Source organism: Triturus cristatus, chromosome 4_1 (genome assembly GCF_964204655.1).
Source record: "Triturus cristatus chromosome 4_1, aTriCri1.1, whole genome shotgun sequence".
In the NCBI taxonomy this organism is placed as follows: domain Eukaryota; kingdom Metazoa; phylum Chordata; class Amphibia; order Caudata; family Salamandridae; genus Triturus; species Triturus cristatus.
The window spans coordinates 408295171-408308156 of record NC_140585.1 but is presented as its reverse complement, the minus strand read 5'-3'; the positions used below and the strand labels follow the sequence as shown (position 1 = coordinate 408308156).

The window sequence follows — 12986 nt, the reverse complement described above, 5'->3', positions numbered from 1 at the left end:
TGACCCTTATCTGTTCCAAGTGGGTCTTTAGGTTGTCCACGTACTCAGGTAAGGGTCGGGTTCTGTCGGGTTCGGCTTCCCACGCTTCCTTAGCCATATCTAAGAGTGTCCGTGGGGCTCTTCCATACAATAATTCGTATGGGGAGTATCCTGTGCTGCTTTGAGGCTTACACCGGATGGCAAACAGCGCCAGGGGAAGCATCTCCTCCCATCTTTTACTTTCGAGGCCCAAAAGCTTTTTAAGGGTCGTCTTAAGGGTGGCATTGTATCGCTCTACTAGTCCATCTGTCTGGGGGTGGTAGGCAGCTGTTCGTATTTGTTTGATGCCTAGCTGGGAGCAGACTTGGCGCATCAGGGAGGACACAAAGGGGGTCCCCTGGTCAGTCAATATCTCGCGTGGGAAACCAACCCTCGAAAAAATGGATAGGAGAGCTTTGGCAATGTTTTGAGTGGTGGGGTGGCGTAAGGGTACCGCTTCCGGGAAGCGGGTGGCATAGTCCACCAGTACGAGAGCATATCTACATCCGGACCTCGAGGGAAGCAAGGGGCCTATAATGTCCATGCCCACTCTTGTGAAAGGGACATCAATGATGGGGAGGGGTTGGAGAGGAACCCTGGGGGGCCGATACCGACTATTCCGTTGGCAGACCGGGCACTCCCGACAATACTGCTTGATCTGTCCGTGTACCCCTGGCCAGTAAAACTTATCTAGGATGGTATGACCGGTTTTTTCATCACTGAAATGCCCTCCCAGCAAATGGCTGTGTGCTAGGAACAGTACTTTATCACGAAACAACCCAGGGATAACCAGCTGGGGAGGCTGTTGGGGTCCTCCCTTTCTGTAGAGGAGTCCGTTTTTCCGGAAGAAATAAGGACCTACATGTAGGGGATCTTCAGCATCCAGCGCACGCGCCTATGCTTCCTGCAACACCGGGTCTTCTTGTTGCGTGGCGCGGAATTCCCTGTCGGTTTCCCATGGGTGGACATCAACTTGGGCAGGAAAGGCCATAGCGAAGTCCTTCCTTTCGTTCCTCTTCTGTCTTTTGGTCTTGGATAGTTTGACCGCTGGACGGCCCGGAGGGGATTCACGGGAAAACGGAGCTTCGGCCCACCATTTCCTCAGAGATTCGGTGGTGTCTTGAAGGAGAGGGGGTAGACCACTATAATCACTTCCCAATATCGCTTGTTCAGGGAGGTTAGGTATAAGGCCCACCGTCAACAGACTACCCATGTCTGTGGGGTTTTGGACATGGACCTGTGTGGTCGGATAGTGCTTGGTGTCGCCATGGACACATTTGATAGCCACGGTACCGGTCACTGGACCGACCGGGTGAGGTAGTTCTTGGGGTCTTAGGACGCTTTGTCTGCAGCCGGTGTCGGCCAGGGCCATCATTCTGTGTCCTTCAATCCGCACTGGGCATCGGAACGGAGGAGGGGTGGTGTCAGCGGTGAGACATACATAGTTTTTAGCCATCCCTATGTCCATGGGCTCCTCCTTTTGAGGACAGACGCGAGCAATATGTCCGTACCCACCACAATGAAAACATTGGGGTCCAGGTGGATGGGGCCGAGGCAAGACAGGATAAGGCATGAGGGCAGCAGGCTCGGGTTTCCTGACCACCTGAGGGGGTCGTGTGATCCGGGGGTGGTTCCCCGGAGGGGTGCGGGAATGGTGTTCCTCCTTGGGTCGCTGGGATTCCTGGGCTCTGCTGTAGGCGCTTGCTATTTCCACCGCACTGTCGAGTGTTAGCCGTGAATGTTGGCGTACCCACTTCTGGGTGGCAGGATATAAGGAAGCCAGGAATTGCTCCAAGTATATTTTGGCTAGAATGTCTTCCTTAGTGGCTGTAGCCGACTTCAACCACCGATTGGCCAGATCTTGAATACGGAAAGCCAGAGCCCTAGGGGTTTCTTGGGGTCCTTCCCTTGCTTGACGGAGTCGGACCCTATATGTCTCGTCGTCTATCCCTAATCGTTCCAGGATGCAGGCCTTGATGTCGGCGTATGGGGTTTGTCCCTGGATATTAGCCTGCTGATAGGCGGCCTGTAGTTCTCCGGTCAATAGGGGACCTAAGTAGTGGCCCCACCGGTTTTCGGGCCAGGCGGCTGCCTGGGCTAGGCGCTCAAAGTTCGTGAAGAAGTAGTCGGGGTCCTCTCCAGGTACATACTTCTGTACCACGACGGAGGGCAGGGAGGTGACGGGTCTTTGTTGCCCCATGACAGTGGTGAGTTTCTCGAGGGCTTGGTCCTGCGCGGTACCCTGGCCTTTCAGCACATCATGCAGCTGCCCCCTATCGTCTTCCGCTGTCTTGAGGAATCTCTCCATCATCTTCCCCAGTTGCTCCTGGCATTCTGCCAATTGTTTGACTGCGGCCTCCATGCCTCCGGACGATCCCACTTCTGACACCACTTGTGGACTTGTGGGTAGGGCGGACCGGAATAACAGGCAGGGAGGCCGAATATAGTGAGCAATGTCTGTGCTTTAATCAACAGCTGAACAGATATACCACGTCAGAATGGAGGAAGGGACGGTTGACTTGGCTGGTGACCCGGGTCGGCGTGGTGGAGCCGAGGTCAATTCTTGCTTCTCCTTTTTCTCCGACGGTCTCCTCGGAATGGTACTGGAGCTCCACGGAGGCTTGAAAAAGGGAGAGAAGCGTAAGGGCTTTTAGTCCGAGCGACACCGTCAGAATACTTCCACCGACACCCGAGAGTGAGGGTTTACGAAGGAGGGAAGTGAGGGCGGGACGGACAGGGGCGATGGAAGAGGTAAGTAAGAGAGGGGAGGGGATAGAGGTGCAAGGTGTTGGGTAGTGATCGGAATTTATACAGTGCTCGTGAAAAGGGGGATAAGTATACTGTGTCTTAGTGCGCGTGTCTCCTATGCTATGTACAGTTCTATATTTACAAGAGGGCCACGGAGAAAGGTGACGTGTACTCACGTGCCCCGCCGCAACTCTCATCCGAGTTGCGGCCGCTCTCCAGCCTCCTCCTGAGGATGCCACCAGTCTTCCGTCCAGACGTCCTCGTCCTCTTCCTTGCTTCGGTCCAGCCGGGCTATCCCGCTCTCAGTCGGGGGTTCGTCGCTCTCCGTTTTCTCCTGCCACGAGTCGGTTGCTCCGAACGCCTCTCCGTCGTTCTCGGGGCCTTTTCTACCTTCCGGCTTGTTGTCTGGCGGGTCCCTTCCGGGGTCAAGGTCGGGTGCTTCCGGGTCGATCGAGGTCGTCCAGTTTCTGCGTCCGGGGTGACTGGCGAGTGTTTCCGGTTCACCCAGTCCAGGAGCCGGTACCTGCAGGGAACGAGAAAGAGAGGGTGTCCTGTGTGACCGGGACGTTAATCGACCGGGCGCGGGGGACAGGATCCCCGCGCCCGGACATCGCGGTAATGGGGTACTGGTAGCCTCCTTTCCACAATGTTCTATTTACCATGCTACATTTCATCCCTGGTAGGCACCTTGACATCTCCACACTTTCCTCCTGAATTATCCCTTTCACTATCATCTTTGTCAGTTGCCAAAGACCAGTAGAACTACTAGATTTCCAGAATGACCACTCCTGCATTACAATTAAATGTATCTATTGGTATTGCTCTGTCTAACACTGGGAGAAACAACAATAATATATTATTGTATCCATGTTCTATTGCCTAACATTAGATAGGCTTACTGGTATATTTATTACATATTTGTGCCTTGAGGTATTCATTTGTCACAGGAATAGCTCATAAATATTAATAGTGTCTGCAAAATATATGTAAAGTTTGAGAAGTCTGATTTGACTTTATATCATTTGTGCGGCATCTTATAATGGTATTTTACATAATCTATTGTTGTTTTAATGTTTCAATGTAACTGCCACATTTAGAGGTAAAGTGTTGCCATTGTGGAGCAAAACAAAACAATGATACTCTTGGTCAATTCCATTCCAAGATGGCCAATAAGTAAACAAACATTGCCCTGGGATGCCATCCTTCAATGCTAAAGTGTACAGTGTATCACTATTGTTCTGATCAAAGGTGACCAATATAATGCATCCAAACATGGTGCCTGTTAGACCTCACACCCTTGGTGGTAGTCCCCCAAACATTGTGCCTTCATCCCTCCTGTTTTGCTGGGTTCATTTTTGTTGGCCCAAAGGACACTGTGCACTTTACTACTGTTAACCAGTGCTAAAGTGCTTGTGCTTTCGGTTCTAAACAAGGCAAAATTGACTTACACCCAATTGGCACATTTAATGTACTTAGACGTTTGCAGTAAAGTTGTACTACATGTACTTAGGGCCTACAAATGAAATGCTACTAGTGGGCCTCCACCACTTATTTTGTCACTCACATAAGTACCCTTGTCTCAGGCCTGACATTGCAGCCTGTGTGTGTAGTTTTAAACTGCCATTTCCAACTGGCAAAATAATCTTTTTGCTAGACCTAATTCTTCCTTTTTATTACATGTTAATCACCTCTAGGGTAGGTCCTAAATAGCTCATTAGGCAAGGTGCGTTGCATTTAAAAAGTTGGACATATACATTTAAGTTGTATATATCCTGGTAGTGAAAAGCACTCAAATTTGTTTTTCACTATTGTGAGGCTTACCTCTTCCATAGAATAACATTGGGCTACTTTATTACATTTAACAAGTGATAACTTTTTGTGGGCATGGGTAGGGTGGAATGTCATGTTTGGTGTCTGAGGAATTGTAATTTGAAAACCTCTTTAATGGTAAAGTCGAATTTTAAGCAAAAGTTCTGGAAATGTCACTTTTAGAACATTGCCAGTTACTTGTCCTAATCACTTAGTGCCTGCAGTCTGTCCCTGGGTCACATTGCATGGTGTAGTTGGCAGTAGGCTTTTGTGTATTTCTCCCTGACAGCCACACAATGGAGGGTCTGGGTGTTGGCAGGATGGGCAATCCTCACTTGATGAGGGGGTGAAGTTGTCACATGTCACACTTGCACATTAAAAACACTGTCTCAGCTCACAGACAAAGGACTTCACACTAGCCTTTTGTGCCTGTAGACTGGCATGATCCCCTCATGCAGCCTCTGTGTAATGATCCTGGTGCGCAGGTCTCATGTTTCGCTACCCCTGTGGTGCCTTATGGCGTGCTATGATTCCATGCCAGAGTTTCCACAACCCCCCTGATTCTATTATGCCTGAGCTTGCAAGCATTCCCTGAACATGAGACCCAAAGGCTTGCCTTGCTCCCGCTGTAGGGTCTTGGATTATTTTCCCTTGTGCACGTTTAGACAATTCAAAACATTTGTTTCCTGTTAATTGATTCCATCCATTAGTTTCCACCTGTAAGATCAAAGCCAGTTTACTAGCACATGTACTAGCACATGTTTCCTTCAGGAGTCTGGGAGAACCGTCTAGACTGCCACATGGCACTCATGATCCCACTGTATCAATTGTATGGCCCATGCTCCATGCGGAACAAGCTTCCTTCCTACTCACTCCCCTAAAGAATCGACTGGACCTGGGCAGCGCTTGTCTCTGCTGCAGCTCTAAGCTCCTCTGGTGGTGCTGCAGCTACCTCGATGCATTCTTCGTCCCTGCCGCCTGCTCAGCTACTCCAGTTCCCCGGCGACTTCCTCAGTCAAGACCTGAAGACCTTCTTCGAACGTAAGACAAGTTGAAGAGCTAGGCTAAGTATTTGATATCAGGTTAGTGAACACTATCCTTTTATAGCAGTAAGCAGGCCGGAATATCGGCGTCTTAAAGACTACAGACTTCTCTTCATGTTTCCTCTCAGTGACTTCCCTCCAGTTCAACTTGATTGTTCTTGCTCTGGACCCTTCCTGCAACCTTGGCCTTTGAATTGTGTTTATACAAGGACTAAAGACTTTGCTCTGTGTTTCTCTGATGAACAGTAGTGCCAAGAGAATTCTCCCCAGAGTGCTTGATTCATGTATGAACCTGTACGGAGATCTATGCTCTGAGTTTATCCTTGGGAGTGTCATAAATTACAATCTATGTGCCGAATGTTTCTTTATGAATGTTAGTAACTTCAATCTGCATTTCAAGCTATTCCTTGGGAGTGTCTATCTCCAATCTGTAGTCTGTTTCCTAGCCGTATTTCTGATAGAGACTGTAAGTGTATGTTACTGAAGTTACTGCAAAACCATTGCTTGAGAGCCCTGTGGTGTACTGATGGTAATTACCTCTTCTTGTTGTTTCCTGTGCATTGCTTGTTCTTACAATCAGAGGTCCTGGCCCTGCTCACATCTACCTAGCACACTCAGAGAGCCTCCAGCTACTACTGTGTCGCACAGTTGCTGACCTGAACCACTACCGCAAGTCATTCTTTTCTTATTTTGTCCCAGGCCTGGGCCGTGCTTTGTTTAGGGAGAAGTTATTTCTTGAACGGGCCTGGCCCTGCAGGATAGGAGATCCAGCATTAGTTCCAATATCGCCTCTGTGGTTGTGACCAGGTGAGTGCATAGCACAGACAGACTGGGACAAGGGCAGAGAGGCAGAAAATACCAGACACTTCTACGGGGGGAAAACTCCATAAGTTTCCTCCACTTCAAATGAGCCACCAGGTATAACAAGCATTTGCAAAGCCAATAGGTTTTGCCTATGTGAAATGTATTAGCTTTATCAATGTTTTATTACACATTGCACAGCAGTTAAGCTGCTGTGGAACATGGATTAGTTTAAAGAAAGAACGCTGCGATGCAGTCAAATCTGGCCAAGTCATAGTGCTTTTATTTTTTTTTACTTTAACCCATGTTGCACAGTAGGTCAACTGCAGTGCGCCATGTAAAGAAAATTGACAGAGCCAATAGATTTTGAATATGAGAAAGCTATTGGTTTTGCCAATGCTTGTTAAATATACCCACCAAGCTTACCTCTGCTTTGTTTAAAATCAAAGATCACTTCTGGGATTCTAGAGGAACCTTTGCCAAGGAGAAGAGCTGGAGAAGCTGCCTCCTGTTTTTAAAGTCCCAGGGACACAAAGAATTCACCCCCAGCTCCCCTGAACTTCCTTGCTGGGAGTTCTGACCTGCCAAGATGTGCTTGTTGCTGGGCCTCTGGAGGTTGTTCCTGCTGTTGGGAGCTGGAAAAGTAACGCAACGAGGAGAAGCGCAACGCTTTCGTACATGTTTCCGACACACCGCCAAAGAAACCGATGCAGCGCCTTCCCGAGGCTCAAGAAATCGCCACACGACGCATCGAGTGCACCAATCTACGAAGGCCGAGATCACCGCACCAATTCCAACGCAGGCCCTGCTGTGCGGCTGCAAAAACCAATGCATCGTGGGACAGTGGCTGAAGAAATCAACGCAGCGCTGTTGCCGACACCGCCGCATCAATAACCAACGCAGCCCCCATCCTCATGCATCGCACCAAGTCTACAAGGACGGCGGGGCTGCTGTAAGAAACCGACGCATCACCTCCCCGCTCAATAAGAAACCGACGCATCACCTCCTCTGCGTGGCAGTAAGGAACCGACGCATCACCTCCCCTGGAGTAAGGAACCGATGCATCACCTTCCCTGCGTGTAAGGAACCTACGCATCACCTCCCACGCGGCTGTTCTTGCTTTTGATTTTGACGCATCCAAGATACTTTGTGTTGAAAGTGTCGCATCTGCAATTTGCTTTGAACAGAACTGTTTCTACCTTTTGAAAGTCATATTTGTATTAATGTATTGTGGATTTTTGTTGTTTTGGTCTTGTTTGGTTTAGATAAAGAGTACTTATTTTCCTAAACTGGTGTGGTGTCCATTTGTAGTGTTTTCACTATTACTGTACGTGTGCCAAATGCTTTACACATTGCCTCTATGATAAGCCTGCCTGCGTGTGTCAAGCTACCAAGGGGGTTAGCAGGGGTTATTTTAGAAGGGTATCCTCTTACCCTGACTAGGAAGAAGGATCCCTACCTGGCCAAAGGTACTTACCTCTACCAACTAGAGACCCCATTTCCAACAGGGGGACAGAAAGCCCACTAGATGCCAAGGATTATTTTTTAGATTTTATTTAGGGGTGGGGTCTGCCCGAGATGGGCCTGCCAATGCCCCCACCCCCACAACATTTTACAGACTTTCTGCCCCCGGGCAGAAATTCCCCCAATCTGTCCCCCCAGGGGCCATAAAGCACACTAGATGCCAGGGATTATTTTTTACGATGTATTCAGGGGTGGGGGCTGCCAGTGATGGGAATGCCAAAGCCCTACCTGCGCCATATTTTACAGTCTTTTTGCCCCCCACCCCCAAGAGGAACTGTGGTCCGCTGACTGGTGGCCTACAGAACTCGAGGAAGCTCCTAGACCAAAGAAGCAGGTGAGGAACCTGGGCATCATAATCGATGATAAACTTTTCATGGAGGAGCATGTGAAGACTGGCTCAGGCACCTGCTTTGGGATAATGCAGATGCTGAGAAAGATGTTTCCGTGGATTCCCCTCGCGGCCAGAAAGTCCATGATACAGGCGCTTCTAGTCAGTAGACTAGATTATGGAAATTCGCTATTAGTAGGAGCAAGGGAAGATTTACTATCAAGGCTTCAAGTAGTCCAAAACACAGCAGCGCATCTTGCTCTCAACAAACCTGTACGCACCCCGTCACTACCTCTCTTGCGATAACTGCACTGGCTACCTATTAGGAAGAGAGCAGTCTTTAAGCTCCTGTGTATAGTGTTTTAAGTACTTCAGGGGACGGGCCCCGCGTACCTAATGAAGAAACTAAAACCTTACACCCCGTGTGTCAATTGAGATCGAGTAATCGGAAACTGCTCTGCACACGGAGAATCAGGAAAGCTAAAATGGGTGGTCATGCCTTCTCCCATCTAGCCCCCACCCACGGGAATAGACTGCCAGGTGAGATTCTAACCTGTCCCAATCTAGCACAGTTTAAGAAACAGCTGAAAACCTGGATGTTTCAATGATCTCTATCAATCTGTAGTCTGATATCCAGGCGCCGAGAGATCCCCTTGGGGATGATTCATTGTGCCATACAAATCCTAATAATAATAATAACAATAATAATAAGAGGCAGATGGGGGCAATAGCCCCTCATCTGCCCCGTGGGGGGGGGGGGCAGAAAGCACACTAGGCAACAGGGATTTTTGTTGTTATTTGTTATATAGGGCTGTCAAAAATGGGAATGCTAATGCCCCCACCCCCCAAAAAAATTCCACAGTCTTTTTGCCTTCCTTGGAGGAAGATGGGGACAATAGCCCAAGATCTGCCCCCCTCCCGGGGTGCGACAGAAAGCCCACTAGGCACCAGGGATTGTTTGAATTTATGGATATTGGGGTGGAGGCTGCCCAAAATGGGCATCCCAATGCCCCCACCCACCCAAACAAATCCCACAGCCTTTCTGCCTTCCACAGGAGGCAGATGGGGGCAATAGTCCCTAATCTGCCCCACCCCAGGGGGGCAAACAGCTCACTAGGCACCAGGGCGATTTTTTAATACGTAGGGGTGGGGGCTGCCGAGAATGGGCATGCTAATGTTATATTCCATATAGGTACCCTATATAGGCGCAGGTAACACTGTCACTTTTCACCTATATTCTTTCCAACATTACATACATAACGGTTCTTAGGGACTGACCTTTTACCTAGTTACGGCACTGCATTCACAACGCGGGTTTCCCTAATTCGAATCTCATACATTATGCATGAGGTTTCTTGGAAGCACAGCAGGACTACCATCTCCTGTATAATATCTCTGTCTAAAGTTCAGGCCCGAAGTCATCCTTTAGGCCGACACAGTAACACAGCAAGGTAGGACCCCTGCAGAGACCTATAGGTATATAAACATCATGTCTTGCTTAGAAAGACAGAGGAGAGTGTGATTTCCCAGCTGACACACTGAACAGAGACGCTGAGGTTCCTGCATGCAGACACTCCAGCTCGCAGTGGTCTAACATCCCTGGCGGGGTGTCCAACTTGAGACCAGGACGGGGTCCCATATTCTCTCATTCTCAGGTAATGGGGTTGACTAGATCCTAGAGGGATTCTTGGCATAACACCTACACAGATGCTAGGTACATTTAGGTACTTCTAGTTAGGGAGGAATCGTAGGAGTACTCCCTTATTACCATGTATTTTATGTACTTGTATATATTCCTGATTACTGCAAAATGGTAGAATTGCACCATCCTTTTACTTTCATAGTACTGCTAATCATATATCTCTGCTACTGTCTAATGGTTGTTGCAGCTCATCTATTTTACACTAGAATAAAAACTGTTCAATAAATTCTTATTGAAATGCCCAGACTGTTTATTCCGTGTATCTCTCAGAGAAATCTAAGTGAGCATGAGTGACTGAGCGAAAGGTAGTATATTGTTTCCATGACTCTGAGGGATCAGGGTTGTCATGTTCTGAGGTTGCCAGAAACTATTCTCTCCCCGATAAGAGGAGATTCTATTGGCACTGTGAGTTAGCTGATACAAACAGGCTAACATTTCCAGTGGCGGTGCTCGGAACCAGTCTGCCTCCAATCCCACAGTTTATGTTATCCGAACGCGCAGATACTGTATAGGATACATAAGAACTGCATGGCAATGCCCCCACCAAAAACAGCTTTCTGCCCCCCCCCCAGGAAAGGCAGATCGGGGCACAAGCCTATCTGCCAACCGGGTGGGGCAGAAAGCCCACTAGGCACCAGGGATATGGTTATGGGCATGCCAGTGAGAAGCCCCATAGGCAAGGGTCACTCCCTTTTTTTGAGGCACACATTTTGGCTGTTTCTGTGATATTGTTATTCTCATCTGCACCCAAGACGGGGCAAACACCACTAGAAACCAGGGAGAGTTTATGTGTGTGTTAACTGGAGTTTGGCTGCTGGTCTGTGTGTAGACCTATGGTTGGAATTTTGCTGGCGGTGTGTGTGAACCTGCACTTGGCTAATGATGTGGGTGGACTCGCGCTTGATGACGGTGTATATAGATTGGCGCTTGCCTGGTGGTGTGCGTGGAGTGGCGCTTGGCTGGCGGTGTATGTGGACTGGTGCTTGGCTGGCTGTGTGCATGGATGGTGCTTGGCTGTTGGGCCGGAATGGCCGTAGCGGACACCAGGCATTTCCCCGGTGGGCCGGAAGGGTGGGGGCTGGTTTTCTGGCAGTGGGGGGCGGTTTTATCACTGGGAGCCGGTTTTGAAGCAGTACTGCAATATCGGGTGCCAGTAACAAAAGCGGGAGTGGTGCTTTTTACTAGCACACCTCCCCCAGGTCCGCAATCTGTCAGGGCTGGTTGCTGTTCCCAGTCCCGCCCTGCTTGGCTGGTGATGTGCGGGATGGTGCTTGGCTGGCAGAGTGCATGGGTGGCACTTAGCTGGTGGTGTGCGTGGATATTGCTTTGCTGACTGTGTGCATTGATAGCATTTGGCTGGCGGTGTGCGTGGATGGTACTTGGCTGGCGGTGTGTATGGATGTTGCTTGGCTGGCGGTGTGTGTGGATGGTGCTGGGCTGGTGGTGTGCTGGATGGTGGTGTGCGTGTACCAACTCTCGGCTGGCGGTGTGGCTTGCATGGATCCTCCAGCGTTTTCGCACCCAGAATCCCCACAAACCTCAAATTTACGTACAAACTCAAATTTTCCTCAAATTTCTGTGTAGGTAAGTGGTAGGTTCCCCGCACAGGTGCAAATTTCCTAATACCCAGCATTTCCCTTGCTCTCCCGAGAAAAATAATACCTCAATTGTGCGGGTGCCCAAAGTAGTGTCAGCCTAAAAACGTATAAACAAACTGATATTGTGGACCCCCTTTGGCCCCCCTCAAGCCTGACAAGTTTTTGGCCTTTCCATGTCAAAGGCACTTAGCCCATCCACACAAATAAGGTATAATTTTTAGCAGGAGACTGAGGGGAATGCTGAGTGGTAGGTAATTTGTGCCATGCGTTGATCCCACAACTTTCCCACACAGATATTAGAGGAAAATGTGACTTTTCAGCTAAATATGAGGTTTGCAGCGGATTCTTGATAGGAACATTTTGGGGGCTCAACGCAAGCCACACCTCCCTGGAATCCCACAGGTGTCTGGTTTTCAGAAATGTCTGGGTTTTTTAGGTTCCCCTAGATGTCCGCAAACCCGGGACCAAAAACACAGGTGCCCACCTATCTATCACAAACCGACCTGTTTATTCATGGGGGTCACCTGCGTTTTTGGAACCGGGCCCAGCGGCCATCTAGAGAAACCTACCAAACCCAGACATTTCTGAAAACTAGACACCGAGGGAAGTCCAGGGAGGTATGGCTTGTGTGGATCTCCCAAACTTTTCCTACCCAAAATCCCCTGCAAACCTCAAATTTAGCTACAAAAAAATTCTCATTTTCCTCACTTTTCTGTGTGGGAAAGTTGTGGGATCCCCGGGCCGCCACAAATTTCCTACCACCTAGCATTCCCTCAGGTCTCCCGATAAAAATGGTACCTCACTTGTGTGGGTAGGCATAGCGGTCGAAACAGGAAATGGCCCAAATCGTATTGTGGAGACATCAAAATTACCTATCACAAAACGACCTGGTTCTGCAGGGGGCACCTGGATTTTTGGCCCCGGGCTCGGCGGCCATCTAGGGAAACCTCCCAAACCCACACATTTCTGAAAACTAGACACCCTGGGGAGTCCAGGGAGATATGAGCTTTGTGGATACCCCTAAGTTTCCCTACTCAGAATCCCCTACAAACCTCAAATTTAGCTGACAAACAATTAATGTGTAAAAAATAAGTCTCTTTGAAAAATGTCCTATAATTCACATGCTAGTATGGGTACCCACAATTTTGGAGATCTGGAAATAACTACTGCTTCTAAACTCTATATTGTGTTCCTATTTCAGAAATACATAGGTGTCCTTGATACCTATTTTTCACTCTTTATATTTTACCAAATTAATTGCTATTTACCCGGTACACAATGAAAAACCATTGCAAGATGCAGCTCAGTTATTGACTCTGGGTTCCTCAGGTTCTTGGTGAACCTACGAGTCCTATATATCCCGACAACCAGAAGGGTCCAGCGGATGTAACAGTATATTGCTTTAAAAAATCTGT

At 48.8% G+C, this 12986-nt stretch overlaps 1 protein-coding gene across 3 annotated transcripts in view; it reads right to left on the bottom strand.

The window, feature by feature from the left end:
• The window catches only part of KCNMB4 (potassium calcium-activated channel subfamily M regulatory beta subunit 4), a 272174-nt gene that overhangs the window by 166767 nt on the left and 92421 nt on the right, over positions 1–12986 (bottom strand). Inside the window, exon 2 of one of the 3 annotated variants that reach the window (XM_085650552.1) lies at positions 2853–3289. The exons of the other annotated variants lie outside the window; for them this stretch is intronic. Coding sequence (XP_085506678.1) covers positions 2960–3289 — 330 coding nt within the window. The 3' untranslated portion in view covers positions 2853–2959. Of the gene's footprint in view, positions 1–2852; positions 3290–12986 lie in introns of those variants that run through there. 3 annotated transcript variants of the gene reach the window in all.